General features: G+C 45.3%; 1 protein-coding gene across 1 annotated transcript in view; it reads right to left on the bottom strand.

Annotated features, from left to right (window-relative positions):
• Positions 1 to 22,381, bottom strand: part of NPLOC4 (NPL4 homolog, ubiquitin recognition factor) — an 847,851-nt gene extending 825,470 nt beyond the window's left edge. The window contains exon 1 of the mRNA XM_069655142.1: positions 21,954 to 22,381. Within this exon, the coding sequence (XP_069511243.1) occupies positions 21,954 to 21,968 (15 nt within the window). The 5' untranslated portion in view covers positions 21,969 to 22,381. The remainder of the gene's footprint in view (positions 1 to 21,953) is intronic.
• Positions 22,382 to 26,443: the final 4,062 nt, after the last annotated feature.

Here is a 26,443-nt window from a genome sequence, read left to right as displayed (position 1 = left end):
AGAGTCCGGCAGCGAGTCCAGTCTGCCCCAGTCTGCCCCATGCAGCCGTAGCAGTCGCAGCAGCTGAGTTGAGACGAACATCGTGCTTTCAAAAAGGTAAGCAACGTTCGAAAAGCGACTTTGAATATACAAGCGTATAGGAGCGGCTACTTGATATTGCCGACATTGACATTGTGAAGTGCGCAAAGTTGAAATGAAGGAACTGCCTGAGAAAGGTCCAATCACGTGTCAGAAGCTACTGCACTGCCGGGCGAAATCGGATGTACAATGGGTGGACTTGCATGTGGCCCGATGGAGGGGAAAGCGGTCGAGGAATTGCCTGCGAGGAGCGCGAGGCTCCGATAGTGTCTCCCGCTTCCCCCTCTGCTCCGCCTACGATGTGTGTTTCGGTGGCAGCATGCCTCCTATCCACCCTCATTCGAAGAGTGTCTTGTCAACCCGACCCGTCTGATATGTCGGATACTGTGAGCGGCTTTCAGCCCGGAAGAAATAAAAGCATCCATCCCTACTAGCTAAGTAGAAGCTAATTTGTACTTTGATGTTACAGATGTAGAAATGTTGGAAACTTATACACTTAATGTCGGCAACAACGAAATACTTGGGGGTTTGCTGGATAATGGAAATGAGGAATGTGTGATAGCCGTGAAAGAGAGACCAGACATTGCCATTGTTCTGAGTGTTTGTGACCCTGCTACAACAAGCTATGCGACGACCGATGGAACGGTCTGCAGCGCCATTACACTGAACGCTTTGCCATCAGGCCAAGTGGAGTCATTCGAGCGCCGTCCTCCGCATCAACTCATGAGTCTGTTGTGCCCAAATGAACTTACATGACTTGGGCCATGCTGGCTCGATTTTTGGAAATACTGATCACATTGGTAGGGATAGATCTGGGTCCGTACTCAGGGCCAGTGAGCTGCAGGGCAGTGACGCACATGTGAGCGTCGGCCCTGATAATATCCACCCTCGGTCTGATCCCCAGCAATCCCTTAAAACTCCACTGAAGTGTTGGTTTGCCCTCAATGACCAACTCAATGATTTCGGCTGGTATGATAGGATAGGTTATTTATAACGTGCTTAATACCCAGAGGTTTCCAAGCATGGACCGAACCTGTCTTGCTCCATGTCGTCTTGCTTCCAAGGCGAGATCATTGCCCCCAAACTAACCTGCTGAGGCTAGATCAATGTCTGGCATTAAGGGAGACCTGCCTGACAGAGCATCTCATGGCCGACTTCCCAAAGTTAAGAGACGGGCTTAACGGCAGTAGCGAAATCGGTGCAGCCTTGATGCCTGGCGTCGCCACCCCTGTGGTCTCCAACTGCAACAAAATAGAAATAAACCTGCTTCTTTTATGCTACATGACACAAGGCTAGCAATGCACAGTCTCTCAAAAGATCGGACAAGTACTCTGCAGTTGGTGAAATCTAACTCTATACTGAAAATAGTGGCTAGAGAAGAAGCAAACTTTTGCAATGGCTAGAACACACAATTGTGTTATGCGGTTGTTGAGTGTTCGATGCATGCAAGCTCCACCCGGCTATCCTCCTCAAATAAGCCGACTGGTCAACTTCTGAAGCAGACGACCATGCTCCCAACAAAAAAGGCCACATTTTTTGTAGCTGCAGGTCTTCAGATCCATAACAATGTTCTGGCCGCTACCAGAATTGCAATGGTGCCCTTCATAAAACTGTATGAATCGCTAAACGACCCTCTAAAAGGTCAGGGATCCCTACTTGCGATGATAAATTCAAAGCTCAGCTCTTTAGAAATCTTCACTGAGCAAATTCAAAGAAGGCTTGATTGTGAAGCAGAAACATCAAAATGGCATAATAGGTTAAGTGACTTAGCAAGACACGAGATAGCAGGCAAAACCGAACTGATGGAGGCTCTGATTGACAGCACAAAATGGATGCAGCATAATTTGTATTAAATGGCTGCAAATGAAGAAGTGTAGGCCTGCAAGTTCAAGAAAGCTGCAGTATTTAACGCTGGGCGGAGCTCTTCTTCCGCTAGTATAAACTTGGCCCCCCTCGGTAAATGGAGCCAAGGTGGAGACATTAAACATCGATAATCTTGGGACTACTCCACAAATTCAGAATAAGTCACTGAGTAGCCATGGTTGTTCAATGCAGCCGCCGAGTGAGTCACAAACTAGTGTGCCAGCAAGTACGAACACCTCAAATGGCAATGCTGCTATATTTAATATCTCAAATATGGCACACGTAAATGCTGGTTCCGGGGCTCCTGGCTCAAGTGTTGCCTCCCAAGCAGCCACGAGGGGTTCAAGTCGTCATGCTCAAGGCAACTTGCAAAAGTTAAGTCTTCCAAAGGCTACAAATGGAAACTTAACGTTTGAAAACTTTTCTAAATCATCCAAGCCTTTACCTGCAAGTGTGCCTACTAAGAAGACCTGTATCTCTGGGATTGTTGGTGGAACAACATCAAAAGGAAAGAAAGCTAATGCCACGAAAAGCAAATCCAACAGCTCGAAGAGCTTTATTAGGAACCTAACAACCCCTCCACCGGTGCCTCTGTTAGAGCGCGGGACTAAACAAAAGACAAATGTCAATCATGCACTGTTGAAGATGTTTCCATCGCCTGAGCTCATCAATCCAAGAAAAAGATCGACAATGATTCAGTCAGTAACCATTCAAACGTGACTGATGACCTATAAATGTAACTTTTGTATGCAATTTAAGAATCAAAGCATTTAAGCATTCTGTAACAAGCGCAACGATGCCCAAGGGCGGCCCGGCGCTATACAAAAATAAAATAAATAAAAATAATTGATGATGCTGAATGGATTAGTCCTGTGGTCGACCGCCCACAGGGTGTCGAACTCAGAGGAACATCGGAAGCTGCAACATGTGGGCAAGTTGAAATGGCAAAGGTGAGGTGCCTCAAAATGTGATAAATCCCGTGAAAATATTTAACGGTTTAGCTTCTCTACCAAAGGAAAGTGGCTGAGGATGTATACACCCCAGACCAACAGAAATCGGCCGTCAGTACCAGATCAAAACACAACGGTCCAACTTCTCCAACGTATCAGAGGAAAGTGAAATGGGATCTTGTTGAAACCCCAGAGAGTGCTCCTCTAATGAAGCTGAAGCCTAAATTTACCTCTGCACAAGTGGAACGTCAAGGCGGGAGACCCGATAACAACTGTGGTCCAAGAGCTATGCAACAGAAGTAAATCTAAACAGGCATAACATAATGAAACTGCAGCACTGTATACCCTCGTTAAGAAATATAGCGTCGGAAGACATCGCAATAGTGGAGTATGTTTCTGAATGTAGGTCAGATTACGGGATCTTACATGTTGACTCAAAACTGATTGGGAATACCTTGATCTCTGCAGGCAACATATGGTCTTTTGGTCACGAAATAACGATGCACACTGAGACCGTCTCCAAACCAAACAAAAGCTGACAGTTGGAGGAGGCTTATCGTGAAACTAATCCTTGAGATGTGCCTCGCTGCGAGAAAAGTTTGAAGGAGATGTGTGTAGAAATGATGAGGCAAAATATAAAGAGGACTCTGCCAAAAGAAGAAGACCGGACACAAGGAACAGGTGATGAGTAGGAAAAAAAAAAAAAAAAAACATACACGCTCATAACACTGGTTCCCCAATATCATGGAACACTCATGGCTTTATGCACTTTTTTTCTGAGACCGGGCTAAGTAAAGAATGTTACTCAATAATATGCTTAAAAGAGACTTCGTTACGCGAACTTCCGAAATGTGACGGTTATATGATCCTTCTGAATGCTTCTGGAAAAAAATAAGATTGGCCGTCCATTTTCAGGTCTCTTAACGATGATTAAAAATACTGAGCTTGGAAATTAATAAGATCTTCGAACCCCAAACTGTTTGTACAAGAAACTGTGCTATGGTCAGTCCAACAAAAATAATTGGAATTGAACACCACCTCCTCATCATCATCATCAATATCTATGGGAATCCGGCTATGATATCATCCAAGAAGTTTATTGTCTCCGTAATGCTGTTGGTTGATGAGTGTATTTTGGAGTTCCAGAAAATCCACATTTTAGTGTGCAGTGACTTCAACCTTTCATGGTGGAAGTCAAATGGTGTAAGGAAAGTAATGAAATCAACGCAATGTAAATCGAGCATATAAGCGTGGCAAATGCTGGAAAGATGAAATGGCCACAAGGAACTGCGATATGTTAAACGGTCAGATCTCAGGTGACATCCCAGCAAGTTCTACGTGGAATAGAAATGGGTGCCATAAAACGCTCGATTATATCTGGGCGTCAAGGAACTCGACCACAAACATAGTGACCATGACACTATAAATGTGACCTGGCAAACAGAAACAGTACATCTAGGTCATCGACATGTATGCAACCTGATAACCAGGGCCTGAACCATCTATGGTTGAACAAAAAGAGATTGAAGAGATGTCAGATAAATTCTCCTCACAAAGTGTATTTGAACCTAGTTGTCTGGACTATGAGTCCCTTTTAGTACAATACAAAACAAGCCAAAGTGGATTCAGGCAAGCGCATCATTGTAAAAAAAAATCCATTTAATCTCAAAGAGGCGGAAGAAAAGAAGAAAATAAAAAGAGACATCCGAAAACTAAAAGCCAGCAATATGCTAGATCGTGGGTTAGCTATAAAGAAGCGCCGACAAAAATATAATTGGCTAATCTCGTTCAAGTTGATCCACGATCAAGACAGAGCGGAAGAAATGTTGAAGTAAATTTATGCACATCACAGCAGAGACACCTGGACCATTATTAATGAAGGTTTCCCATCTCAGAAATAGATGATGTGCACTAGTGTAAGTGCGGATGTATGGTTCAAGCACTACTCAGCTGTTTTTAAACTCAGCTCGTTGGCTGATGTTGACGAAGGAGAAGGAAAGTCCCTTGGAACCTTCAATTTGATAAAGACGAGATCTTGAATGCAACCATAAAATTGAAGAATTCGGGTGCAGGTGGTCCAAATGGCCTATCCAACATTGCCTTAAAAAAGTATTGGGCGATCTTTATCGAAACACTCTTTTCCGAGATCTCTATGAAGATGATAATTCCAACATCATTGCAATCGGCAGTAGTTGTACCAATCTTCAAAAAAGGAGATTGCACAGACCCGAACAACTACCGTCCGATTGCGCTTCTCGATTTCTACAGCAAATATTGTCCAAATGGGCAGAAGAAGCTGGCATGCTAGACTGCAGACAAACTGGGTTTACTAAAGGTGTAGGTGTGGAAGTGAACCTTATAATGTTAAATCTGCTAAAGCAATCAAAAGGGGGGAAAATGGGTTTCTCGCTTTTATTGATTTGCGTCAGGCTTTCAACACTGAATAGAGCTACTATGGAAGAAACTCGAGAAATGGAATTGCCCGTTAGAGCTCCTTCAACCAATCAGAGTGCTGCACTCCAATAAGTCTACAAGAATCAGGTTAAATGCGGAAGATGATTTTACCGAAAGAATACCAACAGAAAAAGGAGTCAAGCAAGGCTGCCCACTTGTTGCCTTACTATTTAAGCTATACAAGGCAGATCTATCAACAGCCTTCTCAAAGTGTAACTCCTTCCCTCCGAAATGAAACGGTCATCAGTTAATTTGGGCAATCTACGCTGACAATCTGGTACCCTGACACTACACAAATAGGTCTTCAGCGACTATTGAATAACCTGGTAGTGTACTTGAGAAACAACGATCTGCAGTTAAATGCTAGTAAGTCAAAAGTCATGGCACTTGGTGCCAATCTTGGGAAAAGAGGAAATCACTTTAAATGGCATGCAGCTGATGAACAACTAGAAAGTTAAAAAAAAAAATCGAGTATATTCGATATTTGGGTATAATGTTCAACAAATCCATTAGAGAACAGCAATAGAACCGTGATTTAAAAAAACAGAATCAAAAACTTGACGCTTCAGGGCATAAAACTGCACGCTGAGTACGGGAAATGTACGCTTAAACCCGTTTTAATGTTTTATCGTCAGAAGGTGCTGGACACAATCACGTTTGGGAGCAAAGCTAGCCTAAATATCAGCAGAGCATTGTGGGATGCCCTGGAAGACCAATTTTGGTGCAATGTTTTACACTTACCAAGATGGGTGCCAATTGTGGCCATTTGTTACGAACTCGGGCTGCAGTCTATGTTCGCAACTGTTTTGTGGAAATCGATCGCTATGAGAAAAATGTTTATGAAGATGTCAGCCCCTTCGTACAAGATTTTCAGTGTCACAGCCGAGAGGCCATTTTATGGAATGGATCGCGAAGATACACGTCCAACTGATCTATGCCAATACTGATATAGAAACATTATTAAATAACCCCTGTGCTGCAAAGAAAAAACTGTCATACAGTGATTGGATCGCAACTCATAATAAAAGAGTGAAATATACCACTACATTAGATCTGGGTAGTGAGGCTAGAGGTGTGAATATGACTGTAAAGTATCTGGAGAGATTTCCATGTAGGTATCATAGAGACCAATACCTGTGGCTGCGTTTAAATCCTTATCCTACAAAGGAGATTTATTCATTAGACATCAAGCTGAGACCCAAAACAATCACTGTCTATTCTGTGCAAATGCTGGGGAATCAGTTAAACACCTGGTCAAATGTTTAATGTTGAGATCCCAAAGAAGCCCGTCTTTGGGGAAATACGCACCAAAGAATGATGACTTGGAAGTGTGGTGGCTGGAAATCCTGTCTGGACATAATTTTATGCTAGTCTGTGCAGTAAGAGACAAGATTCTGATAAATTAAGGAGTTGTTTCACAATGTTGATAGATCATGATATTTGGAATAGAGGACTAATGAGAGTATGTACATGTAAAGTGAAGTTTGTAATAAACTAAGAAATTTACAATAAAAATAAAAAATTTAAGAAAAAAAAAAAAATCGGATTTCCAGATCACTCCATCCTTTTTCCAATCAGCCCTAGTGGCAGGAATGTATAACTATAATAAACACAAAATGTATCAGCGGAAAAATCAAGTTAAGGAGGAGTCCGGCAAAAGGACGGAGAGGGACACCCAAATTCGGAACCACAGATCAGACCATACAAAAACCAAATTAATTAGAATATTTTCTTTGCATTTCATGGTTTGTTTAAAACATACATATTAAATCATGCTTTGAGCTCACTTGGACATAGCTCCTAAGCCGGCATACTGACGTTTCCAAAGTTTGGGAAACCGCTAGCCATCATGTTCTATGCTGCTTTATATTACGCTCTGCAATGTTGCCATCCACATGGGCGTTATAATAATTTTACTGTCTCAGCCACTTGTTGAAAATGTTTCGAAACATTAAGGAATGTTTTCCATTCTTGTTTCGCAATGCCGCCATTTCCATGGGCATGGCGGCAATTGCATCGCCTCAGCAATTTGTTGAAGTGGTTTGAAACATTTAGGAATACAACTCGATTAGCATTAGGCTGATCGCCATAATACAAGCATAATCTGTTATGAAACTCCAATACATTGGTGGTATATCGCTTATTTATTTATTCATTCATGCTGTTTCAGTTTCCGGTGTGTCCACTACATCATGTCGAACATCATTCCGTCCGGGCAGGACACCCTTTCCAGACGCTCTAACGCCATCTGTGACACAATGTCAAGATTAACTTTTTTCTTTGCTCTGTCTATTCTTACTCAGGTGAGCATAACTTTTTGATCCAATGGTCACATTGGGAAGGAATGCAGCCCGGTGGTTTTTCACTGTTTTTTGGGGAGGTTTTTAGTTACTTACTACCCCCCCCTGGATTATAACATGTTCCTGCTTTTGTTTTCTGGTTTTTTGCAGTTCTACTTGGTAGAGAACATGCCCTGTTGGTCTACATTTACTTCTCAGGATTTATATTCGGGAATAGGTGACCAGTTTAAAGGTTGAGATAATGGTAAATTGAGAATTGAATTGCTAAACCTTTTTCTCCTGTTAATAAGTATGGAGGATTTTCTGCCGGAACATTTTGGAGGGAGGCGGCCATCCTGTTCGCTATTCACAAGATCATGCTTATCAAAACCATATTTTTAGTTTATTGTGTTAGTATTCAAGTTTTGTTTTATATTTATTGTACAATTCATTTATGAATTTGTTTGATTGTGGTTTGTGTTTTTCTATTTTGTCGGATGTTTTAGGCAAAATTATGGATTCAGCCCCAACAAATCTCCACAGCTGAATGCACTATCGCTCCATATATGCATTTTTCCACATTATAAATTCCAGTGGCATGTATTTTGATGGGAGTGCACTGTCCTGACGAAGATGGGCATCAATCGTGAAACAGCTTAGATGCGCTGTACCATCAAAACTACTGTTTGTTTGCATGTCCGACCTAGTGTATAAAGTAGGTCATGACAGTATAGTAGTTGACGTACGGCACCCATTTTTAGTTCCAACTTTAGAAGTAACCAATATTGCCTTGTTTATGTATTTGTGGTTGTTCTTACATTATTAAATGTGGCCGTAGCCTCTGACCACCAGCCGGATGATCCCCTTCAACCAGCTTGATGTTCAGATTGCTTGGCTACATTAAGCCAGTACTGACTGAATTATCAGCCGTGTTTTTAGATATGCACTTTGCTTGATTGTATATTCTACTTTCTAATTAAATGTTGCTACTTAGATAATGAGCTGGAAACATGATTTAATATGTATGTTTTAAACAAACAATGAAATACAAATAAAATATTTATTTTTTCTAATTAATTTGGTTTTTGTATGGTCTGATCTGCGGTTCTGTATTTGGGTGTCCCACTCCATATCCTTTTGCCGGACTCCTCCTTAACTTGATTTTTCCGCTGACACATTTTGTGTATATTATAGTTGTTCTTCCTCTTTGTCAGCGAAGTAGAGGTCTACCCATCTCCCGTGAAGAATGTATAACTAACTTCAGATATATTTCTATCAACTCCATAAGATAGTTGTTTGAATATATTTGGATATTTCATTTACACTTGGTAGATTTAGAAAAATACTCATGAAATGTCTTTCTGCATATGGTATATGACCTACGCTCTCAGCCAATCATTTGAATTTCTTTTGAGTTTTTTCAATATGTATAATAGTTATGCAAGACACTGTTTCTGTCTTATTAACAGATTAAAGAGACTGCTCCTGAAGAAGGGCTTGGACTCCGGAAACGGATAGCTTTTTTTTGGTCTCTCTAATGGAATATATATTGCTACAGAGATTAACTTTAAACCATAAGGCTGATTAATTATACACAGCCTTACGTTTAATGGACATGCACAACTGTACTAAGATCTTTTGTAATTGATATGCTATAAGACACTGTTTGAAACTGATAATGTGTCTCTAATTGTTTATCCAGTAACCAAGGTGTTCGGGGGCTAAGGATGCCTTCCTAGAGATACCACAGTTTACTGTATTGCATTTTCCCCTTATGTGCCTATGGGGGGGGGGCATACCACACCTGCACCCAAAAACTGTGAAACATCTTTACAGATTATTATAAATATTCATTGACATACATGAAATGCTGGTGTACAATTAAGAGTTTATACCTTTTTGTTGCTATAAAATCCGGTTTGATAACAGGACATAATCCCCATCATAGGCCCAAGTAAACACTCCTGATAGCAACAACGCACAGATCTTACTAGATGTGTCTAAAAGGGCGATAAGCCTTTAATTTCGAAGAGTTTCCTTGAGACCCTTTTGGTAAATGTGAAGCATGAATTACAGGACTTTGCCCATTGCTGCACCCCATTAAACAGAGGTTGTCAGAACTAAGCTTACAATATGGGATCAGAGTCAAATCACTCAGCCCAGCAGGACTGGCAGCACAAGACGCCATAAATGTGCAAAGCGGGGTTATAATGTTCGATATCATCACCGAGTTTGACCTGTACCTAAGATCTTTAAAGTAAATATTTTCCAAAGCCAAACCAGAAAGCGTATGCATCATGTTTAATAAAAGGCATCTAAATCACCCATTGCTATAGAAATAGGTTGAGCAATTGAAGACAACTCGATTATTAAGTAGGGAATTGTTTTTGTTTTTATTTTCCAATACGGTAATCATTTCCTGCCTTTACTTTATAATTGTGTACAGTACATCACCCCACTCCCTATTTGCAAACAAGGTCTGTACTACAGAATACATTTAAATAAACAACAACTACAGAGATCTCTAACATATCCACATGCCACACCCTGGCAATGAATACCACGATGCACCGAGTCCCCTGCCTGGGATGAACACCAACCCATTAGGAATTGGACTCGGTGGATTGCGTTCCTCTTGTACTACTCACAATCTGTGGCTCTCTGTTATTCACCATAATCACAAGGGACTCTTTTTAATTGTGGTTTGATACTGCCATCTCAATGCTGCTAGACTGTGCCGGGTTCTCATCACATATCTCGTTACTGGTCGACCTTTAATATTCTTCCCATTAAAATGTTAAGAGACGTCGTCCTGGGCGCAGCCAGATACGTGTGTGTCCTTTGCAGTACTGGAATTGGCACAGTCCACAATAAGCATTCAGAAGCCCTAGTATACACCGTCCCCTCTCACCGTCATCTGCCTGCCACTAGTAGCTGGTAGCCAATCCCACACTAAAACTGCAACACCTACGATTCGTCCTTCTGTAGGACAATGGTTAATTTCACAAAGAACACCACACAGGCTAAAAAGAATTGAAATATTGCCATCTAGTGGTCAAAGAGAAAAACAATAGAGTTAAAGAACAAAGTGGCAACAGAGCAGTACAGGTATACATAATAATGCTTCACTTTTGAATTAATTGCACAGTGTAGTATAGGCGTGATTTTAGAGTAAGGGGACTGGCGGATGGATCATAACGCAGTCTTGGTGGCAAGCCGTTAGGAGACCACCTCGGTCAAATAAGACGGGCTTGGACACCCGAAACGCATAGAGTTTTTTGTCAAGAAAGAGCGGAAAAATGAAACTTTTTTTTTTTAACCTTTTGTTTTTAGTTGGCATAAGTAGGAAGGCCAAGCACGGAACAGTCAGTTACATGCAATGTACAGAACATCTTGCATATCAGTATATAATGGTGCATTAAACATAATAGAGCACACACCATGAGCCAGATACAATGGCACATCATCCAACATCTGATCCAGTTGACAAGGGGGAAGAAAGGGACAAATCTTCATCATTACATTTGTGTAACTACAGAATGCCGACCATACGTTCTTTGAGCGAGATGACATAGGCCATGATGTAATGTACTCTTCACATATTTGTGTCCAAGTGAGCGCGTGCTACCACAGTGACATTGGGCGGCGCAGCGCACTTACAGTTCAATAATATACACTTTTTGGCTACCATGGTACTTATATTCAAAAATGTGGTCAGTTTTTTAACATTTCCATTCTCCCACACCCCGAATAGTACACCCAACGGAGTAGGAACTAGTACCGTCTCCGCTATTTCGGAAAGCACCCTCAGGATTCCACTTCAATATACATTCAGCCTCGGGCAGGACCAAAACATATGTACGTCTTCCAGATGACATCTAGGGCAAGCATGAGACTTGTCTGGAGATCTTATTTAATTTGTGTGGCGTGTAGTATACCCTATTGAGAAGTTTATACTGCATGCAACGGAGTCTGAAATTTATGGATACTCTGCGAGTATGTTCACACATCCTCTTCCAGAGGTCATCTGAAGATATCAATGCTGAGTTCACGTGCCGATTCACCTCTGGCATAAGCTAGTGTATGTGGAGATTTTGCCAATTACATTTTATATATGTAGGATACCCGCCCACCACTCACTAGAATTAGCCAGGTATTGCAGCCCAGGCGTCTCGGGGGGCTCATCTGGGCATGAAGGCCACATGGCACTAACCTCAGCCCAAAGCCTATGATCTTGCAGCAAATCCAAAGCAGAGCCCGCGTCGCAGGTCCGCCACGTTTGTGGTGTAATAAATTTGCCCCTAGGGAACAGATCAGCCAAAGCCTGGTAATCTAGCTTCTGCCAACGACAGGACAAGGATGTGTCGTGCGTGGGTTCAAGCCCCGGGAATCTCCAAAGCGGAAGCCACTTATAATATGGGCGCGGATCTGACAATATGACTATAAAATGATGGCACGCTTTCAGAGTGGAGGCGACAGGGTCCACAGAAGCCCCGGCTACATAGCTCTTGTAGAGGATCAGGGACATGATATGCACCCCAGACATTGCCAATTCTTCAAGTCTGACATGTGGTGGAGCAGTTGGGTGCTTACACCAATAGGCCGCATATTGGGCTTGGGCAGCATACCAGTCAGTACAGGGCTAAGTCAGGTGCAGCAAGGCCACATTTTTCATAAGGCAACGTGATGTACTACATTTTTTCCGGAGTGCCAGAGGAATTGTGCACATTTCTTATGTAGGTCATCGAAGTAATTTTTCCCAGGCCAAATCGGAACATTGGCGAAAATGTATAACAACTTAGGGACAAGTATCATTTTAATCAAGTATAATTTCCCGGCAAGTGAAAAAGGTAAAGCTCGCCATTTTAGAGTCGAGGTGCTTTGAAACAGCAACATAGTTATCGGCTAATAGGGATGATTTGGATATTGAAACCTGCACACCCAGGTATTTAATAGAGTTGGGAGACCAGCGGAGGGGGTATACGCATGTAGGCTGTTGCTTGGAGGTGGTTAGCGGGAACACTTCTGATTTAGAATAGTTAATAGTAAACCCTGAGAACGTGCCAATTTTAGTTATATCTCGAAGGATAGGGTCCAGATTAATGTCCTGGTCTCCAAGGTACAGCAACACATCATCAGCATTTAACAATATCATTTCTGGAGCCTTAGTTAGCCGTATCGCCTTCCCAGAGTGTCTAGCTCTAATATAGTCTGCCATGGGCTCAATGACCATAGCAAACAGGATGGGGGAGAAGGGGCAACCCCGACGGGTGCCTGGCAGTAAAGTTATACCCAAAGAGGTCATGGAATTGACTAACACTCTAGCCGTCGGGCAAGTATACAATAGCTTAATATATTGTAGCATAGAGGGGCCCACTCCCATAGTCTCAAGGACCTGCCACATGTAGCGCCACGCCACCATGTCAAACGCCTTTTGGGCGTCAAGTGTGACTGCCACCACAGAGACCCCCTGATCGATCCTTGCGATAAAGTTGAAGAGGCGCCGTATATTTAATGAGGTCGATCTTCCGGGCACAAATCCGTTTTGGTCTTCATGTACCAAGTACGGCATGATCGGAAGAAATCTGTATGCAATAGTTTGAGAATATTTTGGTGTCAATATTCATGAGTGACAGTGGTCTATACGACCCACACTCGTCGTCAGGCTTAAGCAAAACCATAATTATAACCTTGCGCAGTGACGGAGGCAGTATGGAGTCGACTAAAGATTCAGACCATACCTCAAGAAGAGTAGGTGCCAGCAGCAGCACGTACTCCTGATAAAATCAGAAGTGAGCCCATCCGGACCCGGGGATTTCCCCTTAGGGAGATCTGTTATGGCTGTGACAATCTCATCAAGCGTAATTGGCATGTCAAGTTGCTCTCGGGTAGCTTGGGAGATGTATGTCATAGGGATCTGGTCTAAGAGCTCTTGGATGTCACAGGTGTCATGTTCAATGGACGGTGTATAGAGCTTAATATAGAAATCAAAGAATCTCTCCAATATTTTTTGATCAGACCATTGTCAGACACCTTGTTCATCTTTAATACAATCTATCTGGGGTCTGCCACCCTCCGCCCGCACCAGCCTTGCAAGAGTCCTACTGGGGCGGTCACCTTCCCCGTACATCCTAGCCGCATGAGGGTGGGCAAGGTAAGGCACTTCCCATTCAGCATGCGTCTCATACAACTCGAGTTCCTCCCTGATCCGCGCCAACCCAAGGGGACTTGCTTCCGCCAAGTAATCAGCCTCCAGAGCCTTGAGTTTGGACTCTGAACACTGTAGATCCCTCCTAATTCCTGCCTCCCGAGAAATGGACATGCCTCTAATATACACCTTAAATAACTCCCAACAAACCCCAATGGTGGTGTCCTTCTCGGTGTTACATTCAAAAAAGTCCAGGAGAGCCTCCGATTTGAAACGCCAGGTGGGATAGGATGGGCGTGCTTGACCCACATCGATTAAGGCCATCACCGGGACATGATCAGACAAGGTGCGTGCAAGTATTTGCGTGCCTGCCATTACTTTCAGCAGACTACCCGATACCAGAAACAAATCTATTCTAGAAAAGCTATCATACACCAAGGAGTAGTAGGTGTATTCACGGTCGAAAGGGTGAAGGGACCTCCATGCATCGTGTAAACCAAGTTGCTGAATGTGCATTTGTAGACGTCTAGCAGACGGAGATAATACCCTAGGTGCCACACCAGTCCTGTCTAGGTCTGTGTTCAGGATCGGATTCATAACTCCCCCCCCCCAAATAATACTAACCCCAATGTATCCCATCAACAGGGTGCCACACCAGTCCTGTCTAGGTCTGTGTTCAGGATCAGATTCATAACTCCCCCCCCCCCAAATAATAGTAACCCCAATGTATCTCATCAACAGGAAGGCCACAGTATCGAAAACTTCAGGTGTATCCACATTGGGACCATATGTATTTACCAGCATATACTCCACACCAAACACCTCACAATGTAAAATAACATATCTCCCGTCTGTATCTATATGGCTCCTCTTAAGTGTAAATTTAATTGACTCATTTACTAGAGTTAAAACTCCTCTAGATTGCGTAGAATAATTGGTGTAGAATCTACATGACCCCCACAAGGGAGCAATATGTGAAGCCAATCGGTCGCAGGCATGAATTTCTTGTAGCAATACAATTGTCACCCCGTGTCTTTGGGCATATGCCGTGATCCTATGAGCTTTAGCATAATTCCCTATCCCCCTAACATTCCAGGTCATTATTCGCAGCATCATGGTCTCAGGTCAATGTACATCCCAGCTTATCCGGGGCCCGGGGAACAACTCATCACCCCCCAGCACCCGAGCTGACACTGTAGGCAAAACAGTACCAATAAGTTCCGCTCTCCATACGCTCGTAGAGCGCAGTGCCACCTCACCCATGCCATTTAGTAAATAACCCCCAACTCCCCCACCCCCCCCCCTCACCGCCCATCTCCGGCCAGCGGTGTTGATCCCCACCCATATAGAGAACAACTCAACCTCTGATTCCGCCCAACAGGGGCAACAATACAATACCAACACAAGAGAAATGTTGGGATCGCAGTGGGGTGTACTGCTACCGCGTGACCACCTTGTGTGGGAACCAGAGTTCCCAGATCAAATAGAGTACATTTGTGGCAGTCCTCCTCGCCCCCTATCGGCATCTAGAATAACAAACTTGCAACACTGTAACCAGCCGGCCCACAGCCAACAAGGCACACCGAGACCCGGGAACTGCATCCCAAGGCGCCCAGCCATCCGCAGAGCCGCCAGTACACCAGAACACGAGGATGCAGGAACCAACAGGTCACGAAAAACTATCACCAATTCCGTGGGCCAAACACCACACAAATCTTCATCAACAGTGCTTATGTTAACTTGTAGAACATTGCTATGTCAAAAAAGTATTGTAGGATACAGAGCCGTGTAAGGTACTACCAACACATAGAATTCCACACAGAGCTCAGTTCTCAACCATCGCATCGCCGCCAGCAACGGCAGGTACAGGGATATGTGCTTCAATAAACTTTACCGCCTCCTCCAGGACCGTAAAGAAGTACAATTTGTTGTTATAGTTGAATTTAAGTCGGGCAGGGAATAGCATAGAATAGGCGATGCTCCTCTCCCTGAGCAGTTTTTTTACTCCAAGAAATTGCTGTCGCTCCTGTTGTACACCAAAAGAAAAATCTGGAAATATTCTAAATGACCTGCTTATCTAGCCTGAGCTCCCGCTTTTCGTGAGCAAGTCTAAGTATCTGGTCTATATCTCTGTAGCTTAGAATCTTAGCTACGATTGGTCTTGGGAAGTCGCCCGGCTTAGGGCGCGGAGCCAGCGCACGGTGGGTGCACTAAACAGCAAAGAAGGGGGACAAGCCAGAGACACCAAGCAAATCTTTAGGTTTTCCGTAGCCAATTCCAGTCTGCCCTGGAGTGCATTTTCAGGAACTCCTATAATTCAGATATTGTTTCTCCTTGACCTCAAGTCATCACACTTGGACTTGGTTGCTTTCATGTCTCGGACCAGGGTCGAGACCGTATCTTGAAGAGTCATAATATTGTCTTCATTTGTACTAATTCTGGCCTCAGCCTCAGTTATTCTAGTGCCCTGCTGATCAAGCTTGGACCTTAGGGACGCAACATTGGCATTTATATCATCGAGCTTCTCATGAAAGGAGGCAAAAATGTTTGTCATGGATTCCATCAATGCCGCTATGTTCAGACCCAATTGCTCCCCCTGCTGTTCAGAGTCATCATGGGCAGAGGGATGCTACGCCTGTTCCAGTCTGGGAGTTGTTTTGGTGAATTTGTCCATGGCGCCGGATTTACCGGTACCGCAAGATCTATCTGACATCACCCTTATTCCAGCAAGGGAGTATCGCCCCCCCCCTGCTGTCCCAGCACTCTTCTGTTAAGGCCTGCACCAAGATCCCAATGCTATGGCACTATCTAGTCTATATCATTGAAGCCAAGACCTCACACCAGCACAGACGTGGCACTGGGAGGCTTAAAACAGAATTGAGAGCGCCTCTGCAGTGCCCCTCCCCTGTGCAGACAGCTCTCCTCCCAAATACCTGTGCCCAGATTGAAGGTTTGCAGTGTAGGGGATCGGCCCAGAATACAAAAGGCACAGACAGCCTGAAGATACACAGTCAGGCACAGGCACCATCAAATGTCCTATGGTAGACAGGGGCCCCACACAGCAGATCAACAGGGATACAAATTACCGCTCCGCAATGTCGTGTCTCTTGGATAAGAGGAAAAAAAATTAAAAAAAATAAACCGGTCCTCAATAGCGCAGCTGTAGATGGTAGAACCCAAAAATTGTCCAGTATGAGCCAGTATCCTCACCACCCTCGTGGGTCTCAGCAGTGCGTGGTCAACTCATACATAAAAAACGCTGCAGTGTATGGCCCTGGGCAAGACCATTGGCATTTAGCAGCAAAAGAAGGGTGCCAGTGCTGAACGGCCACTCCTCCCCCCCGCAGGGAGGGCCAGAAGCACTGCACCTCTCACAGCCCAGGGAGAAGAGCCAACCCCACACTCCTGCTGTGCTAACAAAGGATTCTTGAACAGCACTGCCGCACAAGGCCACTGCACTAGGCTGGGTGGGGGTTGTTGTCAGCCTTCCAAGAAAGCGGAGTGCAAATGAGCAGCTCTGTTATTGATGGGTTAGGTGGCTCTTAAAATAGCTTTTGGGCTTGTGCGCTGATGCAACGGCAGGTAAGTAGGTAGGTAGATAGATAAGTAGGTTGGTGTTCCTCAACCCCCAGCCCCCCATCCCTCCCATTTCCCCCCCTCCACCCCCCAAGTCCATAGAGTGCGCGTCCCTGGCACTTCGGGGCATACACCCCATCCATAGCGGTGACCGTCTTCCTCTTGGGGCGCTCAGTGTAGGTGACGACGTCCCGGATCACGTTATCCAGACAGACATTGAGCACACTGCAGGTCTCCTCAGAGATGAGGCTGGAGTTGCGCTTGACTCCACCACGGCGGGCCGAGAGCCCACCCCCCGGCTCACAGGCACACAAGTCCCAGTTGGCCCACTCACACGTCTGCAGCGCAACGCTGGGAAAAGGGCAGGGGGGGGGCCACAGGCACCAGTCGGCCTCCAGGCCAGAAACAGCAACTCCTCACCCGGGCGCACGTATGGGCTCCAGCAGTCCACAGCTGCAGGCCGAGCCTCTGCCACTGCCGCGCCGCCTCCCACTGCGGCCCCGAGCGGCTGCACGGCCATTAGTCCCCACACAATCCCGGCCCGGGGACAGCCCCCAGCAACTCCCAGATGAATCCCGGCTTCCTCCACACCAATTCCGTCAGCGCCGAGGACCCACCAGGCAGCTGCAGCGAGAGCCGGGCCCGCGGCCAGCACAGGCACTTCTAATGCGGAGTGAGCAGTCACAGTATTAGGCGGCCGTATCAAGCGATATGTCCTCCGGTTTCAGCTCATTTCCAGACCGGTAGTCACACGCACCCATGTCAGCATATACATGTAACTTCAGGGGTCGAAGAGCAAAGAATCCGCCTATGTCGAAGGATTCCAGTCGGTGTCACACGGAGCATCAAGCTTAAGCAGCCATTTTAACAGCTGCCCAACAGCGCCCCCCTCCCACGACAACTGAAATTTAACACAAACTATAACGTAAAATCCCCAAGGGCTTCCTATACAGATTCAGAGAAATCGATTCAGCCCGGAAAGAGGCAAACATTTTGCAGTACAAGGCAATCAGCAATGCCCACACTCCTCATAAAAATCCACAATTAAGCCAACCATCTGACTGACCTTAGCAAAAAAGCTAAAAACAATTTCCTCCCTCCATCTGCTATGAATAGCACCGTTGTACTTGCTTTGTCGGATAGGTGCTATTTAAGGCCATTTAATTATCTTTCAGCAAAGCGTTCAGTGTTATATGAGGTATTTCTTTGGCATCATCCCTCCTACAATCCATCCTGATCACAGCCTGCAGAACACCAAAATCTCGACAACACAAATAACCTCCCAAGGATAAACTCTGAGGGATGGGAATCACCTGAGTCAGAGTCCGCATTGCACTAGCGACTGCACACACAGTACTCACTGTGCTGTACTGAACGGCAAAATTAGTCCTCTCTTACCTGCAGTTTTCCCGTCATAGATCAGAGGCAGACCAGCAGCAGTGACAAGCTTGCTGCACCACTCTAACCCCTTCTACACCTGCTAGTACCACATACAGGCAATATGCATTCTAGACGCGATTCATGCAGATTCTGTGCAATCGTGGACGAGTAAACAGTGCTGCGAAGTCATGCCAATGGTAGATGTGCACATACAAAACATTTGACAATGAACGACATTTTCAGATCTGATGATGATGGTTACCCTAGCATGATTGATTTATCGGTGGCTTTCGACAGTCGACTTCCACATACTTATATATAGACTGACCTGTGTAGCTTTGGTATGCGAAGAATCCGTTTTTTACATCCTTTCTATCGAATCGGACCCAACAGATGAAAACGGGAGCCTATTATTCGGACTCGCTTTGTTCCACAGGGTTCTTCTCCTTTGTTGTTTAATATTTTTATCCGGACACTAATGGATATTGCTTGGTCCAAAGCATGTGTTGACAGACTCGCATTTTTGTATCCTCAGCCCTGGCCTTTTTGCTGTACCCACCGGTTTGTCCTCTAAGGTAAAGAAGCAAGGTTGCATTTGGCAGTCAAACCTGAACTGCAATTTACAGGTTAGAGAGATTAGAAAGTCAATATATTGTTGACAAACTTCTGCGGCCCGTTCTCCCCCTTATTGCGAGAAAGACCGTACAACTGTTTTTGGAACATTGATTAACTAAAAACTGGACTATTGCAATGCCATCCTTGCAAGCCAGCTGCACTGTCTTCAAGTTGCTCAAAACACAAAACACAACAAAAACTCCTTTTTAATCTATCCAGAACTGCTTCTGTATCTTCCTTGTGTCCCCACCACTGGCTCACAGTACAACAGAGGATACTCTTTAGGATCCTATGTCTTGTATTTAAGTGCCTTTGCAGCCTAGCCCCCAATTATCTAGTTTCCAAGATCTCCCCCCCCCCATTTTCAAGCTCGACCTTCAAGATCCCCCACTCCAAATCTCTTGACAGTCCCTCCTCCCATCTTATACATTGTGGAGACATGTGGTTATCTGTTTTTGGCACCCAAGCATGGAACTTGCTGCCACCTGACCTTTGTAAACTTGACTCTTAGTCACTATTTAGGAAGAAGTTAAAAACTCACCTTTTTCAATAAATTATCATTGTGATATGATATGGCATTTATAATGCGCCTATACACAAGTGTTTCAAGGCCCGAAAATGTACACAATTTTCATACCTCTTTTCATTTACACTAACCTCAGTGCATAGATACAGTTCTCCCTCAGTCAAGTTCCCTCAGAGGATCTGCGCATTACAAATACATCAAGGAAAGAATTGGGAGATCCAGAGATCTCAACTAGAGTTGACAGGGCGAGAAGGACGTTCATTGGAAGAAAATGTCAGATTTTAACGGCACATCCAGAGTACTCATATAGGGACTTCATTCTTTTCAAGTGTGTGAAGTGCGTCAGCAGGACGTTTTGCTCTTATTGTGCACAATCAGATGTTTCAGCTTTATTACAAAGCAGAGGCTAAATTAGGTACATTTCCTTTAAGCTCAGTCCAAGTATCTGAAAACATGAACAGGCCTTTAGGTGCATATTAAGCATTTTTAAAAACTAGACTGCAAGTTACTAGCTCCTCTTAGATTATTTAAAAATCGGAATAAGCGTAAAACACATGTCCAAAGTAAGTGAACTGTGATCAGGGAGGTTGCAGGTATGGGGTGTATCCAGTATATGCAGCAGTAGAAGCTGAGATCCACGAACAGAATCAATTCTTGCAGCAGGCTGAAGTAACACTCACACTGGATCACCCAAACATAAACCATGCGCTGTTGCACATCCACTGACTGAACACAGTGTGACACAACTGATCACCAGTAGGGGGTCAGCACACCTCACTTCGTCCCTTTAAACGGGGTCCCTTAATTGCTTTAAGAACTGGTGCTGGGAAAGATCAAGGACTGGCGACAAGGTTAGTAACCGTGATGCTTGGACTGTGGTAGGTATTGGGGGACAGTTGGAGGTCCTGAAAATCAGGAGAGCTTTGAGACCGAGTGAGTTGGGGTGATGGTACTAGCAAGTTGCATGCCATGATACAAGGTACAGTGAATATTCCTGACGCTACAAGTCTGGCAATGGATGTGTGGTGTTACATTTCTGATTCTGCACTTTCTTTTGGTTTCTTTGAGATTCATCAGATGCAACTGGACTGGCTTACAGGCTTGCCAAAGAGAATGGCCTAAAAGCTGAACAACTATGCCAAGCGATGTCGCACAGCACAGCTGAGCTGTGGAATGCTGTGATGCCTCAGACTTCCGGGCATGAATAGTCCCTCCTGAGAAGTACACAGTGATGAAGCTGCTGGCTCAAATCCCAAGACTGCCAGAGCCTACCTCGGAGAAACAGCCTGCATTTGCGAAATGTACTTTCTTCCCCCTGTTTGGCGAAATAACCTGTTTGTTATCATACATGCATTATACATGCTGTTTTATGGGTGGAGAATAGATTTAGCTACTCCATTGTACATAACGATGAGCCAGGCCTGGGAGGGGCAGAGCAGAACGCAGCCCTCCTATGCACTGGTGTGTGTTTTCCATTACAGCCCTTTACTCTACTTCTGGTCGCCTGCGTATGATTTGTGTCCAAGTTCCGAGTGTCTGCTGTGCCCGAGGTGGCGTGGGGGAGCTGGATGAGCACCGGTATCGTGGGGAGAAGGAAGAGCCTGTAAGGTGGTGTGGCCCTGATTCTAAGGTGTAGTTGGAGGTCCTCGAACGTTTAGGGGGCTTGTTGTGAAGTACAATCGAACGTTAAGATGCTGGGATGGTTTTAGAGTATATTTGGGATCGCAATCGGTTAAACGAATTGAATGGCAATCAACCCCCATAACCCCAATGTAGTCCTACGGAAGGGTACTTAAGTCCCCCTAAACATCAGTATTGTAGCCTAAGGAGACGTGAGCTGGGGGTCCTAATGTGGCATAGACAACTTGAGGAGTTAACCCACCATCCCAAAGGATTTAGCTGCAACCATGAAGCTTATCAGTGGTCCGTGTATACCGAAGGGACCCGGTGTTGGTGGAATCCAAGAGAGGGGTATGGTCCCGATGCTGAGAGGATTCTAGGGCTTTAAGTCCTTATCCCTACATGATTTTCTGGTAAACCTGGAGAACTCATGGTGAGAGAGTTTTAGTCATCAAATCACTCACCATGCTCTCCGCCATGTTGCCTTCTCCGCCCCGCCGGGCCCCTCCGCTCGCTGCCCGTGTCCCAGCCGTGACTCTGCAGCTTCTTCCTTCACTTCCAACCGCTGTGTCAGCGGCAGACCGGCCTCTGCGTCCAAGACTCCCCTTGATGGAACTCCGGGTCAGGCACGCACAGGAGGAAACTATGCGCTAAGGTTCCGCTTAAAGGAAAGTGACCCACGGTACCCACAAGAGCCAACCAACAACGTGCAAAATGCCTGTGAGCCAACTAGCGGCGATCATCGTAGAGGCTGGTCTCACCGCCAAACTATTCCCCGAAAACACTCTCTGAACCCAATGCGTAGAAACCAAGGACAGACTAACACCAACTGTCAAACGTGTTCATAGGAAGAAAAACATTGACAAAAAGATGCCTTATACATTGAAGAAATACTGCACTGACAGCTGCAGAGTTCTAATGAGGGACTTGAAGGCTGTTCTTGATTACTCTTAGTCCTACTCATCCTCGTCATAGTACTTATATTCGAGGGCGTCCACCTGAGGAATCCTGCTTCCTAAGCGTTTTCTATTAGCGTCTCCCATCTTTAAGAGGTATATTGGTTTGAAAAAAAAACCTTCACAAATATTGCACGTAAACAATACATTTTCATACATCTTATTACAGGTAAACAATGCAAAAATAGCTTCCCCATACATTATTACAATTCATCATATTCAAAATCTTAAAACATTAATGCTACAAATAAAATTAGTCAAGGTCAGCTAGAAATAAAAGAAAAGAGAGAAAATAGTTTGAAACTAATTCGACTCCTTACTACTCCAAGACATTCAAATGTCACAAAAACTTTAATACCGTGATGTTTAATGAAACTAATTGTCCTAAGAAGCAGCCTTACCAGAAAAGGTCCACATTTCGTGGGTATGTAGTGGTGCAGTGCCAGTACTCCCCCAAAAAACAAGTGTCAACAGGGGCTAATGCTGGACAAATTGATAACAGATTCTATGTCAAGACCGGAGGCTCGGATTATGCTTCTCTCTCTTTACTTAGAACCCAAGCAGAATATAGCACTTCATAGCTCCCAACCTTTTTTGTCTCCAAGGCGGGTGAAAACACCCGATTTTCTTTTTGGCGGGTGAGAGGCCCATAGAAGTGAATGGGCCCCTCAGGGACTTGGCGGGTGATTCATCTGCTTTCAAGGCGGGTGACACCCGCTAAAAGCGGGTGAGTTGAGAGCTATGGCACTTACAAACTCATAAAAAAAGAAATAATACAATCAAAAACTACATTTCCCAGAATAATTGTCTTTTTGTGTAGTCCATTTTTTCATGTCTATGAAAAACCATGTGACACTTTCCACCAGTCACGACATACTATGTTCCTTATCTTCCTCTACATTTGTGTTCTTCCTCTTTCTTTGCAGTTCAGACAGCCAGATAAGTACTTTTACATTACCTCCAAATCCACTCTTCCTCGTCCCAGTACTTACCTTATGAGGCCCCTGCCTCCGACACAGGACCTTCTTTTATTTCTTTTTATTCCTATAACTCCTCCCCCACACCCACGTCACTCAGTTAAATTTTTCCTGCCTCTGGCAGGTTGGGCTTGTTTTTTGCTTCCCGGAGCGGGGCGCTGGGGAGCTCCGATTGCTGGCCCCTGGTGGGGCTGTGTGGCGGGGCCTTCGGCTCCCTCAGGTGCGGCAAGACTCCTGGGTTCCCGGCGGTGCTTGGGACCCGGTCGAGTCAGGCTGCCTTGCCTGGTTTCTGCTGGGCTATGGCCAGCCCAGGCCATCGAAATGGACCCGGGTTAAGGTAAGGAGTTTGGGGGCATGTTTTTCCTGTTGTATGGCCGTGCTGCATGGGCGACTGTGCGCGGCTTGACGGCTCCTTTTTTGTTTGATCCACGTGCTCCGGAGGTGGGTGGGCTCCACCTCTGTTGCAAGCAGTGTTGCCATAGGAATTAATTGTTGTTATTCTATTGGTTGTTGTTCTTTCTGGCCTCTATTTGAATGTGGGAGAGGCAGGTTGGCAATTGTTTGTATGTGGAGCTTCGGTTCAGTGTACAGAGGGCTTTGGTGGTGTAGCTTCTTCTTCTTCTTCTTCTTCTTCTTCTTCTTCTTCTTCTTCTTCTTCTTCTTCTTCTTCTTCTTCTTCTTCTCGTATTTTCCTGACCAGAAAGGAGTTGAAGAAGCTACTTAAGCATCATAGAGGGAGTCACACACATACTCATGGACACAAGAGCAGGCATCTGTTTTCCTCATCCTCCTCTTCTTCTGGCACTAAGTCATTGGCCTCTTCATGTGCATCATCGGCTGATGCTGAAGGGAAGTATCTGGACAGAGAGGGAGTGGAGGAGGTGCTTGCTCAAGTTGGGGATTGCATGGGATATTCAGAGCCCCTGGTACCGGTGGAGGGGGCTGACCCTTCTATTTGCCAATATAGGCATACCCCTGCTATTGGTTTCCGATATCTGGGATAAAATCCTTCGGGAATGGCATGACCCGGAGAAGATTGCAATGATCCACTTCATGCCCAACTTTACCAATTGAAGGGCGAGACTTTGCTGTCTGATCCACTTGAGGTCGATGATATCCTCGCCAGCCTGGTGGGTAGCTCCTCTATGTCGGCCGAGGAGGTGGCAGTCTGGGATCCAATGGACGCCGAGTTAATTCCGGCCTTAAAAAGTTTCATGCAGGGGCGCATCTGGCCCTTCGAGCGAATATCTACGGTTCCTACACGGCTGAAATGGTGCTGAATGGTTTCAGGAAGTTGAAGAAGGCTGTCAATGAAGGCTCTGATTGTGCCCCTTTGCTTACAGACATGCAGAGACAGGTTGCACTTTTGGCCAATCTGGCTTTTGATGGGGTGTGTGGTTCAGCCCTGGCCATGGAGGCTGGTGTATCTGCCTGGAGGCATTTGCACATGAGGGACTGGAAGACTGATGGGTCTCAGAAGGTGGCTGCCCTGAAACTTCATTTCACTGGGTCCAGGATTTTTGGAGATTCCCTTGAGGAGAAGTTGCACAAAGTTTTTAGGGTGGACAAACATGCTGACAAACTTCGACGCAAGCCTCCTTAACAGCCAAGAAGTCTTCTTCTGTTGCTGGTCCAGTGACCAGCAGGTCTTTCCCTGGCTCCTCATCACATTCTTTTCAGAGAGTTAGAGGGTGTCGGGGTCCTCCATGCTCTTTGTGTCCTGGGTCGGCACCTAAGTCCTGACGGTTTGGAATTGCCGGTGAGCGGGCGGCTCCAGCAGTTTTTTTCTAGTATGGGAAAGGTGGTGTTCCGACTCATGGGTTCTGGACACAGTGCAAAGGGGTCATCAAGTGCATTTCCTGTCTCCTCCTGTCCAGCATTGCATGGTTCGGACTGTGGATCCCAGGTCTCAGCTCAAGAGGTTGGCCATGGACGCTGCTCTCTCTGAATTAGTGTTAAAGGCGGCCAACATGCCCGTTCCTCTCCCTCTTCAGGGTCAGGGGTTTTACTCGGGGATGTTCCTGGTCCCTAAACCTTTGGGGAAGTATCGTCTAATTCTGGACCTCAAAGCCCTGAACTGCTTCGTCCAGAAGGAACACTTCAAAATGGAGACTTTACAGAACATTCTTCCAATGTTATTCAAGGGGGATTGGATGACATCTCTGGATCTCCAGGATGCTTATTACTGTTAAGACGGATTTCTGAACTCTGTCCTGGTGGCGCAGAAGTTCAGAAGGCCAACCTAATTACTTGGAACAGGGTAACCTCTGGACGAGCCAGACCAATCAAGGTAGCGATCGCGGAGGTCAAGACTAGGTCTCAAGAGGGGTGAGGGTGACTGAAAGCCCGCAATGAGCACACAAAGCAAGAGCGCTTACAAACTACTCCAAACAGTTGTTATATCAAAAATATATACACATTTATTTTAAGGCCTTTAAAATAATGACCGTAGCGAGAAAATCACAATATCACAATATTAAGCCAACACATACCATACCAATACAATATATATACAAATACGACAGTCGCAAGCGTTATATGCACGAAATGTGTAGTCCACCTGCAAGGGAAGGAAAACAGGCAGTGCGATAATGCTTTAGACTCAGTTCGCCTTCAGAGGCACCTAACTAGATGGAAGTCCGAGCCCTGCGAAGAGTGGAGCCTTGTGCTCAAAGTACCTGCACACGCTGGTGCCAACGGGCAAAAGGAGAAGCTCTTCGGAGGAAGTCAGGCTGTTCGGGTTAGTGCACAACAGAAGAAGAACAGGTTCCGCGACTCAAGCGCAGCCTCCACAGTGAGCAGAAGCAGAGCGCGAGTACGGACAAAAGGGTGCTGTTCTTACACAGCGGGGAAAAGCAATGGGCTACTGCAGGAGGGCGACCAGATCCTAGCTATACTACTCACCGGTCCCCGATGCAAGCAGACCCAGGCTTCTCCACGTTAGTTTCAGCAGCTGGCAGGTTCAGAAGAGCCGGGAATGCCTCGTCGTCGTGTAGAGAAAAAAGACGTCCCAATCGAAGA

The sequence above is a fragment of the Ambystoma mexicanum genome, chromosome 3q (genome assembly GCF_040938575.1).
Source record: "Ambystoma mexicanum isolate Mex_15411 chromosome 3q, UKY_AmexF1_1, whole genome shotgun sequence".
NCBI lineage: Eukaryota > Metazoa > Chordata > Amphibia > Caudata > Ambystomatidae > Ambystoma > Ambystoma mexicanum.
This window is presented reverse-complemented; position numbering and strand designations above follow the sequence as displayed.